This window comes from Drosophila miranda, chromosome 4 (assembly GCF_003369915.1).
Source record: "Drosophila miranda strain MSH22 chromosome 4, D.miranda_PacBio2.1, whole genome shotgun sequence".
Taxonomy (NCBI): Eukaryota; Metazoa; Arthropoda; class Insecta; order Diptera; family Drosophilidae; genus Drosophila; species Drosophila miranda.
In genome coordinates, this window is record NC_046677.1 from 17,230,405 (window position 1) to 17,245,017 (window position 14,613).

Sequence of the window (14,613 nt, forward strand, 5' to 3'; positions counted from 1 at the left end):
GTAAAATTTGAGAATTAAATTTTTTGTAAAATTTGAGAATTCAATTTTTTGTAAAATTTAAAAAAATAAAATAAAAAACAAAACGATGTTATCGGGTTGAAGTTCCAAAATGTTATGAGACCTGACTGCCCAAAAACGTATTTATAACAAAGCCAATACAAATAAAAGAAATCCTACTATGATTCACAAGTTTATATTTTCCTGGTGCTTAAAATTTTGGCAGAAATTCAAAAGCCGCCGCCACCCTTATGTATGTATATCCCTTTCACAATGTACTTGTGTGGAGTTCTTCCTCACACCATGAAAGCCATCGATGTTCGTCTCCCTCAGTGGTTCACAAAAAAGAATTATCTAATGATAGAATTGGTTTAGGTAATTTTTTAAAAATTATTACTACCTATTATAATTATTTAAAAAAAAACTTAGTCTCGGCAAGCCGTATAAATGGCTTTTCTACACGATTCCTACATAGGGGTATTAGCACAACGAGGTGAGTCATGGGAAAATACTGGATACAGTAAAATACTGGAAACGTGGTGAGTCCATAACGCGTCATAAGAAAATACTGAACACAGTAAAATACTGGAAATGAGGTGAGTCCATAACGCGTCATAAGAATATACTGGATACTGTAAACACTGGAAAATGCTAGAAAATGCCAAAAAATACTAAAAGAAGTTTAAAAATATGCAAGGTGTGGGTGTGTGACAACCCTACATCCATTGATCCATTCCACCCCGCACGCCCCTGCACTGTACAACAACTGTTTGCAAAAATGATAAGTAAAACTAGATTTTTAGCATCGCTGATGATCATCAGTGCTGACAATAACGGGTTACATAATGGGCAAACGACAAACATGGGAGCACATGCGACAGGTCTTCGCACAGGCGGTGAACGCTGTGCATCCGGAGAAGATTTTCGCCGATTTCCACAGCTTCGACTTGCGGCCGCAGAGGATTGAGAATTGCGGAGGAATCTGCATCAAACTGAACGGAGAACATCATGACATTAGCGGGAAGAAATGTCACATAGTGGGATTCGGCAAGGCCGTGCTGGGCATGGCCAACAAAGTCCATATGGACTTGGGCAAGTACTCTGCCGGCGGCGTTCTTAGCGTGCCTGTGAATACCCTGAGCCAGTTTCAGGAGCTAGTCCAGACTGCAAACGGACTGCGCACGGACTGCGGACGGGCTGACCAACACATCGGCAAGGGTTTGGCCATCTACGAGGGAGCACCCAACAATTTGCCTGATGAAACGGCCTCAAAGGCAGCCGAAGCTATCAAGAAGGTGGCCCAGAAGATGACTCCCCAAGATGTGCTCTTTGTGTTTGTCTCAGGAGGCGGGTCTGCGTTGCTGCCGCTTCCTAGAGCTCCCCTCAACCTCACCGACAAGCGGAATATAGCAGACAAGCTGATGAGGCGTGGAGCCAGCATACAGGAGCTCAACACGGTGCGCATTGCATGCTCGGACATCAAGGGAGGCCGTTTGGCAAGGTTTGCTGGCAATGCGGGACTGTTGGTTACCTTTGTCCTGAGCGATATAATAGGAGATCCTCTGGAGCTGATCGCCTGTGGCCCCACCATCCAACCAGTCAGTGGAGAATCCGCAGTTGCGGTTCTGAAGAGGCACCAAGTGTGGGAAGAGCTCTCTGCGGAAGTTCAAAATGTCTTTGAGGTGTCGGACAAGCAAGACAACCCTTTGCTACCCAAGCACAATGTCTATGTGGTGGGTAGCAATGCCATAGCTACCTCAACGGCAGCCCAACAGGCTGCCAAACTAGGATACATTCCCTGCGTCCTAAGCTGTTCTGTACAGGGTGACGTAGGCCAAGTGGCAGACGACTATCAGCGTCTGCTGCAGGGCATACAGGAGGCCAGGCAGTATGGCCTCTTTGAGGAGCAGCTGAAGAAGAAGTATGCCTTCGGAGAAGACAGCTTCCAGGGATTCAAGGCGGCCTTAGAACAGCACTTGAGCAGTAAGATGCCGTTGCTGCTCATTTGTGGTGGCGAGCCAGTCATCAAAGTTTGTAGAAAGATTTTTAAAATCCAGTTTGAAATCCCATTAATGTTATGTTTTTCAGGTCACGGGTCAAGGTGTGGGTGGCCGTAGTCAGCACTTGGCCTTGCTGATGTCACAGACTTTACATCGCGATAAAACTCTGCCTGACTGCACCTTCCTGAGTGCCGGGACAGATGGCATTGATGGACCCACAGATGCGGCTGGCGCCTTTGGAGAAAGCAGCGTCATTGATTCATTTCTGGCCAATCACACCCTGGATGAACTGGCCGAGATCCTGCGCAACTGCGACAGCTACAACTTCTATAGGAATCTCTCGGGTGGCCAGTACCACGTGCACACTGGCCACACAGGAACCAATGTGATGGATCTACACTTGCTCGTCGTCCCATAGTGGAGTGGGATGTATGTAGGGCAATTCGTTAATATAGCTGCTCTTGAACTGCAGACGGGCAATAATCGTTTAAATTTGTTTTTACGATTTTCCTCTTTAATTTTTGTCTATCAAATTTTACGACTTTTTTCATTAACATTTTTAATATTCACTCAAATTCAAATAGTTTCGAGATCTTTATGCTCCGAGACCGAGACCGAGAGCCTACGGAGTGACAGCATAAATGGCAATTAGCTCTCCACTTAGTCATTCCCCTGTTACGAGATCAGCAAGGCATTTAGACATTTTCGGCATCAATTGTCTTGATTATAATTATCCGGCAGTGGCAGATGTGATAAATCAATTTATATGTACGATTATTATAAAGCATAAATATATTTGTGCAATGTCCGGGCTCCAAGCCGCTCCATTCCGCTCCTTTGTACTGCGTCTCATAAAAATGCGCTGCTAATAAATCATCTTAATTGTTCGAAACGCCAAAGGCAAACAGTAGCAACAGTCGCAGCAGCTCCAGCAGCAACTACAACAATAGCCAGCGATAATTGCAATTAAAAATGTAAATTTATTTGTTGTTTTTTATTTTGTGTTATTTTTAGCATCTAGAAAACTAAAACGCGACGCGCGCCCAGTTGGAATATAGCAATTTTCACTAACCTAACTAACACTTTGAGTGCATAGTTTTCTAATTGCTTGATTTTTTTTCTGTTTCTGTTTCTGATTCTGATTCTAATTCTGATTCGTTTCTGTTACTGTTTGGTTTCCCTCTATCTATCAGCGCTTTTCATTGTTTACGCGGAGCTCTGCTGTCTAGAGTATAATTACTTTTCCGCACATTTGCCACCATTATTAAATAATCACATTCGCCTGTCCCTCTTGTGCTATTTTTGCTCGATTAGACTTGTTATTAGCTGCACTCGCCTGCACAGAGATGACTAACTTCTGATTCCCTTAAATCTATATTATTCTTTGTGATGATGCATACAAACAAGATATCAGTGTCATTTGCGCAGATGAGCGGCGGAGTGCCCATTAGGGAATGGAATGTATTAGCTATATCAGGAGATGATCGATAACATATAGTCACGTATCTCAAGTACGATTAATCATTGGCACAAAGTCTCTCCCATAACCATTTGTCTTAGTTATACTCAATAATTATAATAATTAATATACATAAATGTTTATAAAATAATTTAAAATTATGAGTACAAGTACCAGGGCCATCGATTTTAAAGTTTGTGGAAAGGTTTCGAGATTTTCAATCCATAGAATCTTGTCCTGTTGGGTTTGCCCAACTGATTGACTTATTTAGGACTTATTCAGGATTTATATTGGGGTTTTCCCTGTTTTGATAGCATGTTTTACTCTTACCCTTTGGGATCGGGTTAGGGCTCCGCAGCTTATTCTATTCCATAACGCATTGTACTGACTGCATCCCATCCTATCCATTTTTCTCATGGGAACATTGGTTCAAAACATATTCTACTGGGTGTATATATAGCGGCACACTATAAATATCTTTACAAAATATTCGAGTTTACAGCAAAATTTAAGAGTTGTATAGCATCTAGCTTAATGTTTCATACTAGCCACCCTTACAAGATTCATAGCTGGTAGCTTATTGTGTGGTAGCAGCCAGCACACTAGAAACAATTTCATAGTAGCCAGCTTGAATACGTGTAGTTTCATAGCAGACTGGCACGTGATCATTTAAATAATATGCTCGTAAAAGAAGAAAAAGTTAAATATATCAAGAAATGGATATTTCAGAGGAATAATCTAAATAAGAACGTTAACTAAGGCTAATTCCGCTCGAATTTAAATAGATTATCGTAACTTTAATCGTAAATCTTTAATATACACATACACTCCTCTTCAGAAGCATTTTGAATTGAAGTAGTCGTCATCTGTGCCCCGATTTGACGTTCACATTACAAGTACATTAATTAAGCGCTGCCTACTTGTCGGGCGGCTCCGCCCACTCTCAGATCTACATATGGCGATTAGAAACACTTCCGCTTCCGTTTTCTTCCACTTACATGCCATCATCATCATCATCGTCATCACGATCATCAGCAGCTGCTATATTTAACATTATTATTAGCCAGTGACCACCATCAACTCCGCCTCATCCTCCCACATGGCCGGAGCTGGAGCTGGGGCAGCAGCAGTCGCAGCTGTGGAATGTCGCGTCAATTTGTCTGCCCGTGCATAGAGCATGGCAACAATCTCAGTGTAGAGAATCGTCTGGTACCCATCTTCCCATCGAGTAGCAGCAGCACGCCGAGGCAGCGACAGCAACAGCAACAGCAACAGATACGGCCATGGAGTGCAAGTGTCGCGTTGATTTATTAATTAAGCATTGGAGCGCGGCAAGGCGGTAAGGCGGCAAGGCGGTAAGGCGGCAGCTGAGATACCCGGCAACGCGTGGCAACCGATCCGATGCTGGCGATGATGCTAATGAAGTACTCGCTGGAAATTTTAATTAACGATCCCCGATTCGATTGCCATCGCAATCGCGTTCCCCAGCATAGACTCCACCATAGAAGTGTTGACTTATGACATCACACCCAAGCCCCAGCAGCCCCAGAAGCCCCAGCAGCCCCAGAAGCCCCAGCAGCCCCAGAAGTCCCAGCAGCGGCAGTAGCGGCAGCTGCTGCCTCTCTCTCTGATCATTGCCAGACAAACTGACGACGCTTATCACAGACACACGCGTAGAGCATACCATACATCACGCCGAACATTGCGCATACGCCAAGTGGCCCCAAAGCGGGCAATTAAACAATGTTCGCACTGTGTAGCGACATGCATAAATTTCGTTGTTCTGTTCTTAATTTGTCTAGACAATGGCAAAGTTCACTCCGAGCAAATATAATATAGGCAAAGTTCAATTAGCGCTTTGTGGCCTGCCTTAGTTGAGGGCACAAAATATACAGAAAACCGAATGGCAAGCAAGATCGCAATTTGCATATTTGCATTACTTCGAAATCGGCTTGACTAACCCCCCATGAATCATCGGCAGAGATCTTCAGATGGAATCTCTTAATTTGAAGCACATGCTGGTTAAAGTTTTTGTGTTTTTGTTTCTTTTTCGAAAATTCGACAGTTGCAGTACAGCGATCTCTGCCCGACAATGAAACTCTCAGTGAGATCAAGATGGACAGAGAAGATGGATGGTTCAAGCAAACATTGGCAATTCACAGATCTTGGAAATGACAATGTTTTAATTAAAGATTTACAACTTTTGTAGCTGAATCATCCACAGAAGGAAAAGGATCAAGAAATATAGTAGTTATAGGAGAACTCCCTATTGGTAGCACATATCAGGGGATTGAATCAATTGACTAAACTGGTATAAAATGATACTAGTTACAGATTTAGAGGATAGGGTGTATAAACTCTGAAGATATACTAATGATCGTGCAGCAGTACAACATGAACGATTATCCATGGCAACTAATGGGGATGGCAATGATAATTTCATCCTCCCACCTGGCATTTATCATGGGTATTGATCTATTCATATACCGAATGGGCAGCTTAATGTCAATCTGCTCTTTGGCCGGCTCTGAGCACTCAGTTGGCTGCCTCTCGGCTCGAGACCATTAGTGCATTACAAATAGGTGCGGCAGACCACGGCTGCAAAGGCAGCAGCAGCAATAATAACAGCAACAACAACAGCAACAGCGAGAAGGGTCTTGGCCACAGACGCCGCGGTGCCGTTGACCAACGTGACTGAGATGGTCTGCGCTCTCCGCCTCAGCAGCCCAGCAGACGACCTCAAGTGGCAGGCCTCGCAATCGAGTTGCTGCCTCTGCCTCTGCCTCAACGCTTGGGCACAGTAAGCGAGGCTGCCACAAACACAGCGTGCTGTGGCAGCAACAGGCCAGAGCTGTAACGAAGGCAGCATCCACAATCCACAATCCAGAAGCAGTTCAAGTTTGCGCCGAGGAATTCCTTGCCGCTGAAATAATTAAGCATTGCAACATTGTTTATTGTTGCTGTTGTGGCTGCCGCTGCCGCTGCTGCTGCTGGGTGTTGCAGGCTCGTTTAACAAGGCAGCCAAGTTCTCAACAAGTGCCTCCTCCTGTTCTACAAGTTTTTTTTTTCTCTTTCTTGGTGCCTCTTTCTGGTGCCACTCAAAGGAATTTCCATTTTATTTACATTTAGAATGTGCCGAACGGACTCGTCGCATGTAAAGCGGGCCAAATCGAAAGCTATTAGAACTTATTAGCATATCAAGCTGGAACATGGAAAATTTAGTGGCAACAATGTTGCCCCGGCGATACGAACAAACGGTGAAAATCAGCCAGAACAATTTCTCTTTTGTTTCGTTTATTATCGCATCTAAATGGTGTAATATTCTATAGAGGATCTATAAGAAAAAGCACTATAAAGGTGAGGAGTTATAGGAACAATAATATCTACCTGGATGATCCTTGGATCCTGGCTAAATTGAGTTAAGAATCTGTCGCCCTTTACAAAGAGTAACGGTATTGCATCGATTTATAGGCACTTTGATTGATTGTTTCTGGCTGATTGTTGTGTCCAGTCCACTTCCCATTCGCTTTATTTACGGAACTGCCAGTCGCCAAACTGCATTACAATTGCGGGAAAGTGTCAATGCTGCTGTTGCTGATGTTGCCTGGCCATAGCCTACAATCTCGATTGAGTTGGAAAGGAAAAAACAAAAAGAAATACTCGTAACAACAAAAATTTTCCATAACCTCAAAAAAATGCGTCGGCTATTTTTAAAATGCGCAATCTGCGAGATGCGTGCCCCTGTCCATCCGTCTGTGCCCCTGTGCCCCTGTCCGACTGTCCGTCCGTCTGTTGATGCCGCCAGCTGTGTGCCAAGACAACGCAGCAGCAGCCTCCCTCCCCTCCCCAGCCCTCTCCCCAGCCCTCTCCCCACACTCCCGGGGGCCCCTCCACTTACAATGTGTTGTCTGCGTTTATTGATTTATTAGAAAATTCCAATGAACAAGTTTTAATACACGACACAGCGACCGATGGAGTCGATGTTGTCAGCATGCTTGTTGTGCTTTTTCTCCTCGCTGTGGTTTTTGCTATTTTTTCGTGTTGTTGCAGCAGCAAAAACAATGTAAGAGCGAGAGAGTGCCCGCGAGAGGCATCCAGAGAAGGGGCACGAGTGGCAGCAACTGGGAAAAGTAACAAGTGCAATATTTTAATTACGTTGCAACAACAACGGCCACAAGATCAGCCAGTTGCAGCATGTTGCATTGATTTGGCCAGCCAGTGCTGCCAGACAGGTGAAAATTTGCGTGTGTGCCAACATGGCGGATGGTTAATGTGCCGAACCCACTGAGAGGGGAAAAACGTAACCCTATGTAGGTGGTATGGTATCCATCTAATTTACAGAGTTTTTCGCAGAGATAAGGTTCTATGATTGCCTATGAAAAGCTTCTCCAAAACTGCCAGCAATTTTATCCAGAATAAATGTATAATTAATGTAATAAATGTATCTTCCTCTTAGAAACTATTACTATGATTGTTCCAGTATCTCTGGTATCCATCACTCGGAAAAACAGTCTGGCAGCGCCTCGAAAAACCGATCTACTCCGTCTCTAAGCATTTTGCAATCAACTTAGATTTGCATTAGCAACGCTGCACTCTTGAAGAGCCCGTCCAGAGACAAAAATAAACCGAACCAGTTGAGACGGCAACAGGCAGCCGAAAAGTTAAATATGTAACAGCTCTGCCAGAGAGACCAAAGAAAGTCGAGCCGAGATCTGTGCCTGAGATGGCGACGGAGACGTGGACTGGGGATTGGGACTGAGACTGAGATGGAGATGGAGACTGAGAGAGTTGAAATATTGTAATTGTCTTCAGCTGTCCGACTGACTCTGACTCTGACTCTGACTCTGACTTGTTTGTTATTGTTTCTTGGGCTGGTGTTGTTTTTATTTTTTTTGTTTGGCTTGATTAATAATTAATCGCACACACACACACACACACACAAGCAAGGCATCACTCGTATCTGTGTGAGCACATACAGACACATGCAAATGTGCCGCTTGTTTTAATTACTCAACTTAAATGGCGCTTTGAGCGACTTAAGCAACTTGATACTGTGCGACTTTGTGATGGTGTGCGTAGGGCTAATATACATACATACTATATATTCAGGAGAGTGTGCGTGTGTGTGTGCGTGTGCGTGTGTGTGAGTCTGCCGATCGACTCTCACTACTACGAGCTCGAAACTAACTAACTAGCTCGCCACGGTTGCTGGCACTGGGACTGGGGCTGGGGCTGGTGTTGCTGCTCGGCTCGGCTCCGGCTCCGGATCGCTTTTGCCTCGCGCTGCCTGTTCGCCTTGCCTCGGCCGCTGAGGCCGCTCATTCAGTTTTTTGCGCTCAACGCTCGTTGTACGGAACCGAAAAACGTTCGTCGCCTCCGATTTGGGCTTGTCGCCAAATCAAAAATTTGTTTACTCCAGGCTCTCCAGGCCTCATTCGAATATTCGAATATTCTAATAATTTTTTTTGGATATCCCCAACGGAACAAAGTCGCGGAAAATAAGAGCTAAGACTGCTGCAGCAGGCCCCAACGAGAACGAGAACGACAACGACAGCAACAGCAACAAGTGTCACAGATAGCAGCTTGTGCCCTAAGAACAGTAAACAGCTCTTAAAGTTCTCTCCGATCCAATCCAATCCGATACGATACGATCCGTTGTGCGCCCCTCCTCTCCGGTCCTCTCCTCAGCGCCTCAGAGCTCGCCTCGAGTTGGGTTCCGCGATTGTTCGTCGTCGTCGTCGTCGTCGATTTTGTATTCATGTGTCTGTGTCTGTGTGTGTGTGATGGTGTGTAAAAGCCAAAAGCTAATAGCCAAAGTCTGAGCTTTGCCTGGGCCATGTGAAGTGAAGCCAGTGATTTCCATACCGAAAAAAAGCGCAAAGAAATCGAAAATCGAAGTTAAAAAATCTTGTCTATATCCATCCCATGCTGCCCCCTCTGCGCGCACCCGTACGAATATAATGTATGCAACGTTCGTGAACTGCCAGAATTGGTTGTTGTTGCAGTTTCAGCCAAAGGATTTGTGGATTTTGGAGCGTAACTGAGCGAAGTGCAGCAGGTGCACCAGGTAAGTGACAGGCCTCAGCTGGATAACGCGCATACGCCACGGTGGCTGCGTGTCCAATCCGAGAAACTAATCCATTTCTGGAGAGAGAGAGAGAGAGAGAGAGAGAGAGAGAGAGAGCTCTAGAAACAGCCAGTGGCATTACAAAGTATATTTAATGGTCTGGTAAAGCATGGCACTAAGAAGTTACGACACATATGTGTAGGCCTACCATGGAGAGGGTACAAGCGGGGAGGGAATGAGCCAACGTATGCGAATCATTATTATGGGAAATCCTCCAGTTTCAGGCCTACGATACGATTATTCATACTGCAGCAAAGCCCAGATCTATTGAGAGTACAAATCTGTTTAGAAAAATCTCCCAACAATTTCATAAGACTCCTCTTTGTGCGGCAGCAAGGGTGCACTTCCATCGTTATGCGCCCTTATCTTGGGCGAGTGAGTTTCGAATGCATATCGAGTGTCAATTGAATATTCATCGCCACAAATGATGAACTAAATCAACGGCATTCCACACAAATCACAATTAGCGGCTGACACTGACATTGGCCATGGCAGGAACCCTTTGACCATGCCTCCTAGTCGCTAATTTATAACGCCATTTGGTTAATTGAATAATTAAATGAGACAAGGCAGGCTGGGCCCGCTGGGCGTGGTTACACTTTACTTTGTTATTTTGTTATGGATTCGACATCGATCACGATTGCATAAGCCCTACAGCGAGAACGAGAGACGCGATCCCACACAAGTCATGGTCCACATTTGTAACTGAATCGAAATCTGTGCCTCGGCCTGTATCTATGACTATCGTTTTAATGCCGTCAGCTGATTTGCTTTGCTAATCAATTGACGTTTTATTGGAGCCCCGAGGGAGCTTACCAGAGCAGCCCACCGAAACAGAGTTAAAGTCTGACTGCACAATGCTCAATTAGATTGTTAATTGCAATGTGCATTTGTGCATTTGTGAAACGCAAAAACAAAGTACGATATCTCGCTGAAAACACGTTGGCTAGGTGTGAAATTGATAGCACTGAAAATAAAACCCGATAACAAAACTAAACAGCAGCCCCAGCAGCAGCAACAGCTGACGAAGAGACCATGAAGGTCTACCACTTTCGGAAATTCGACAAAAAAGCGAAATAAAAATCGTGAGCACGCAATGAAGCAGCAAAGTTGAGGCTGGCTTCCATCTCCATCTCCATCTCGAGCTCCATCTCCATAGGCATCTCCATCTCCTCTGGGCCCGGCCTGGCAAATCACGTTGCTGATAACAACAACTAAGCAATGCGGCAATAATTTGCTGCCCAGCACCGCCCCTGCCCCTGCCCCTGCCATCCCCCTTACCGCCACCATCTGCGGGCAAAGTGGCTACTGGTCATCAGCATCCGAGGCGGACGCAACCAGTAACTGGCTTAGGCCAACATTTTTATCAAAAGTGGTGGCATTAGTTGGTCTCCGCCACCACCGCCAAGGCTTACATGCAAACGAAACTGGTCACACTGGACATGGGAGTCGGTGGGGAAAGGATGGAGCCAGAGCGAGAGAGAGACGAGAGAGACGAGAGAGACGAGACGAGACTCCCAATAGTTTCACTTATTTTACACGCATTTCTTAACGATAAATAAATTCCACAAGCAGATGCGACCAGCAACAGCCAGCAGCCAGCAGCCCAACAACCAACAAGCAGAGCCTGGCCCGGTCAGCAACAACTTTTGCTATCACGTTTCCATGCAAACAACCCAGCAACAAAAATATTTTCATTGGTATTCGCTTGTACTTGAATTGCTCCATGGAGTACGGAGAGCAGAGCAGCGGAGTGCGAGGGTGCGAGGGTGGCGGCTGGTGCTGGTGGCTGGAGGCCGGAGGCTGTGGCAGTGGCATGCACCAGAGGAGACAGGTGGCAACTGCAACTAATGCCAGCTCTAGTCAGGTGCCTGGTTGGCGCTGCTCGGCTGCTCGTGGACTTTGCACCGATCTGTCTGCCGTTTGGGCAATTCTCAGTCGGAATATTTCCGCCTGATGTGGCGCCCCAAGGCAATTGAGAATGATATCCGATACTGCAGGCTGCCGTTCGACGGGGCCTTATGCATAGAATCAAATCATTCACATTGCGTAAGTTAGTGGGGGACTGTTGTGCCAGATCTAGTATAGATCCAGATACCCCAGGCCCCCCCGCAGTGCTCAACTTTTATCTAAGCCAAGATGAATGAACTCGACTTCAAGGTGGTCCCACAAAACGTTTTGGCAACTCTTTCTGCCTGTCAAATCGAAAACTGATCAATTTTGCTTTTATTTTATTTCTTCTCTCAAATATATTGTATAAGGTCATCTTCTTGAGAACCTTGTCATACAGGTTTGCCCAGAAGATGCTAAAATTTGTAGTTTCGCCACGACTCCACGACTATGACTACGACTATACAGAGTATTTGGTATCTCGTTCTGTGGGTGGACCACACGGCGTATACCTAATGTGCCACTTTTCCAATTCACTTTTGCTCGGGGCCTTTCTGCGCATCGGGCCATCATATCAATTTCGTAGATATATATATTTATTGCATATGATTTATCATGTCTGACACTTGGGCCAAACCACTTGTCAAATGGGAAACAACAGCAGCGGTACAAGAACAACACCCAAGTAACAGCGACATCGACAGCATGCTGTGATTTTAGATAAATTCATAACTCAAACTCAACTTGTCTTGCCTTCAAAGTTCAAATCACTTGGCACACACACACACACACAACACGCACACATACATTCCCGTCAATGCATGATCGTTCGTGTTTGCATTTGTATTTCATTTTAATTATTTATTTATGCGTTATTTTTGCGCGCGTTCATTTCGATAAGCTTCAAATGGAGAGACACCATTTACATTTACAGTTATATTCCGATTCCGATTCCAATTTCGATGCTGAAGCCGAATCGGGTCTTAACTATTGTTGTGGTAAAGGGTACCATAAGGGTACCATAATTGTCAGCACACGCTTGCAACGCATAGTACGAAGTACTTCTTGGTCAAAAGTAGTCCCCAGGGCCTGGATCTACCTTTTCTCCACAGGTTTCCAGATCTTTTTAGTAGTAGTGAGCCCAAAAAAGAGTATTCCATGGGATTGTCAAAAGTAGTATATCTTCCTGGCTTTTGTTTGTTTTTATTCGTGGTTTCTGTGCTCTTGCCTCCAGCACTCCGCAGCGTCAGCCACAGCCACAGCCACAGCTACAAATCAGCTGTTGAGCTGTTGCTTCTGGCGAAATTTGTATTCAACGAACTTGAAAACGAAACGATAACAAACCGCAAATCTTGTATTTTCATTTTCCCTCTGTTTCGTATTTGTTGTATCGTTTTTCAATGGAAGCGCGACATTTATCAAGGGAGGCCTTTGCCCATTCTCTAAAAGTAGTTCTTTGCTAGTTTTAAATGTAGAACAGACCTATGTATATGTATACAGTACTCGTATATTTTGTTTAATGATTACTGGGGTACGTAACAGGAAATTCCCAGAACATTTTAATATAATATAATATAATATACACAAGAATGTGGAATTTTTCCCATTTTTTCGTAGGAGTATTGCTTATATTACTATAGAACTTGGATACATACCTTCCAGACCAATCATTGCTAGCCCAACTATTATGTAAAGATTTCCTACAGATTATATAATAATTAAATACTTTTTTTTTCTGGTATGGCCCACGTAATGAATGGCCCAAATAAATGGAATTTCCAATGCCTCGAATGCGGCCAGAGTTTTCCGATCAAAAGTTCTACCCAGTTTTCGTCGCTGAACCAATTAGCACAAATTAGAAACCCAAGAAAATCACATCTTCTGCTCTTCATTGGCCTCTACTCGGATATTGGATTACAGAACACGTTCTCTGTCCACACTCGGATTTGTTTACTGTTTGTTTGTTTGTTTGTCGTCACAATCAGCGTCGTCGTTATGATCATGATCAGTGATCAGTGGCAACAGAACAGAGGTAGCCACGAACGTGGGCTTCACAGTTAGTTCCGTCAGCTGAAACCACTTTCGGTTGGATTCGAAGAGCTCAAACCAGATTCGAGCTCCAGATCCAGATCTTTACGACCTTTCAATAACATAATTTACATGTGCACTACTAAAACGGCAACCACAAATAATCAAGGAAACCATAACAATAAACCAAATTGCATCGTCCACAAATAATAATTAAAATCTATTGGCATACATTTTTATATAGTCTAAACCGCAACAAAATGCTTAGGACCCGCTCGCTCCATGGGTAATTTACATTTTTATGTAACAACTATGTTCGCGTAATATACTTTTATGAGTAAACTATATACTTGAGTAATTTGCACAGTGGCCAGGCAGGGCAGGGAGAACAGCAGGGAGACAGTAGCATTAGTCAGAGGGGAAGTGGAGTCAACATCCTGCGGTGCATTCACACTCCGCGAGTGTATACGGAAAACATTTGTGCGGGGCCCTGCCTCTAAAATGCTCCATTTTCACTGATGCAAATCGGTTATCAGGACAAGAAAGTGCCAGCCCCACGCACACATTGGTTTTATTGGAAGTTTATTCGTGGTACAGGGTGGTCCTGCCTTAAAAGAAGATAAACGAATACGAATAATGGAACTACTATCACTATCGGCGGGTATCTAAGGAAATATGCTGATATCTGAGGCGTATCTTATGGAACAGACAGCCATCGATCCCATCAGAACTATCCTGTGATCTTTCTACATCCCCTCCTGAACCGTTTGTAGCTCGGGACACCCTGTATCTGAGTGGCGTCTGAGTGTGACACGCGTTCCGTTCTCAGCATCGAGTCCATTCCAGGCGGGCAGAGCGGCTTCTCTGCTGCTCCGGCTATCACTTCACTTGACTTCACTTCAATGGATCGGCAGCAGCAGCAGCAGCGGCAGCGGCAGCGGTAGCCGTAGCCGTAGCCTCGCAGTCTCCGCTGGTCTCCGCCGCCCCTCCTCGATCGTGGCTGCCCCTGATAAGCCAGAGTCTGAATGCTGCCGCTCGGCATCATTGCGAAAGGTCTTCTTTGTTGCTGAGATGGAAAAATAATAACAAGAAGAAGAGGAAGAGGAAGAAGA

The 14,613-nt window shown here is 44.8% G+C and overlaps 2 protein-coding genes and 1 long non-coding RNA gene across 3 annotated transcripts in view; 2 read left to right on the forward strand and 1 right to left on the reverse strand.

The window, feature by feature from the left end:
* The first annotated feature begins 719 nt into the window (after window positions 1-719).
* On the forward strand, window positions 720-3,073 carry LOC108163899 (glycerate kinase). Its single transcript, XM_017299422.2, has 2 exons — window positions 720-2,027; window positions 2,086-3,073. Exons 1-2 carry the CDS (start codon window positions 843-845, stop codon window positions 2,413-2,415), a joined length of 1,515 nt encoding a protein of 504 aa, XP_017154911.2. The 5' UTR covers window positions 720-842; the 3' UTR covers window positions 2,416-3,073.
* A 3,471-nt stretch (window positions 3,074-6,544) lies between these two features.
* On the reverse strand, window positions 6,545-8,653 carry LOC117188771. The gene is made up of 3 exons (XR_004472834.1): window positions 7,355-8,653; window positions 6,844-7,071; window positions 6,545-6,790 (listed from the first exon to the last, which is right to left on the reverse strand). It is a non-coding gene; the product is annotated as an uncharacterized LOC117188771 (long non-coding RNA).
* Window positions 8,654-8,817: 164 nt separating this feature from the next.
* Window positions 8,818-14,613, forward strand: part of LOC108163475 (protein decapentaplegic) — a 34,526-nt gene continuing 28,730 nt past the window's right edge. Inside the window, exon 1 of the mRNA XM_017298777.2 lies at window positions 8,818-9,523. The gene's annotated coding sequence lies outside the window, so the exon portion shown is untranslated. The remainder of the gene's footprint in view (window positions 9,524-14,613) is intronic.

Excerpts from the sequence above, each read along its gene's own strand:
- LOC108163899 (XM_017299422.2), top strand. The coding sequence starts at position 843 with ATGGGCAAACGACAAACATGGGAGCACATGCGACAGGTCTTCGCACAG. Across the intron at positions 2,028-2,085 it reads GTGGCGAGCCAGTCATCAAA|GTCACGGGTCAAGGTGTGGG; the intron begins GTTTGTAGAAAG and ends TATGTTTTTCAG.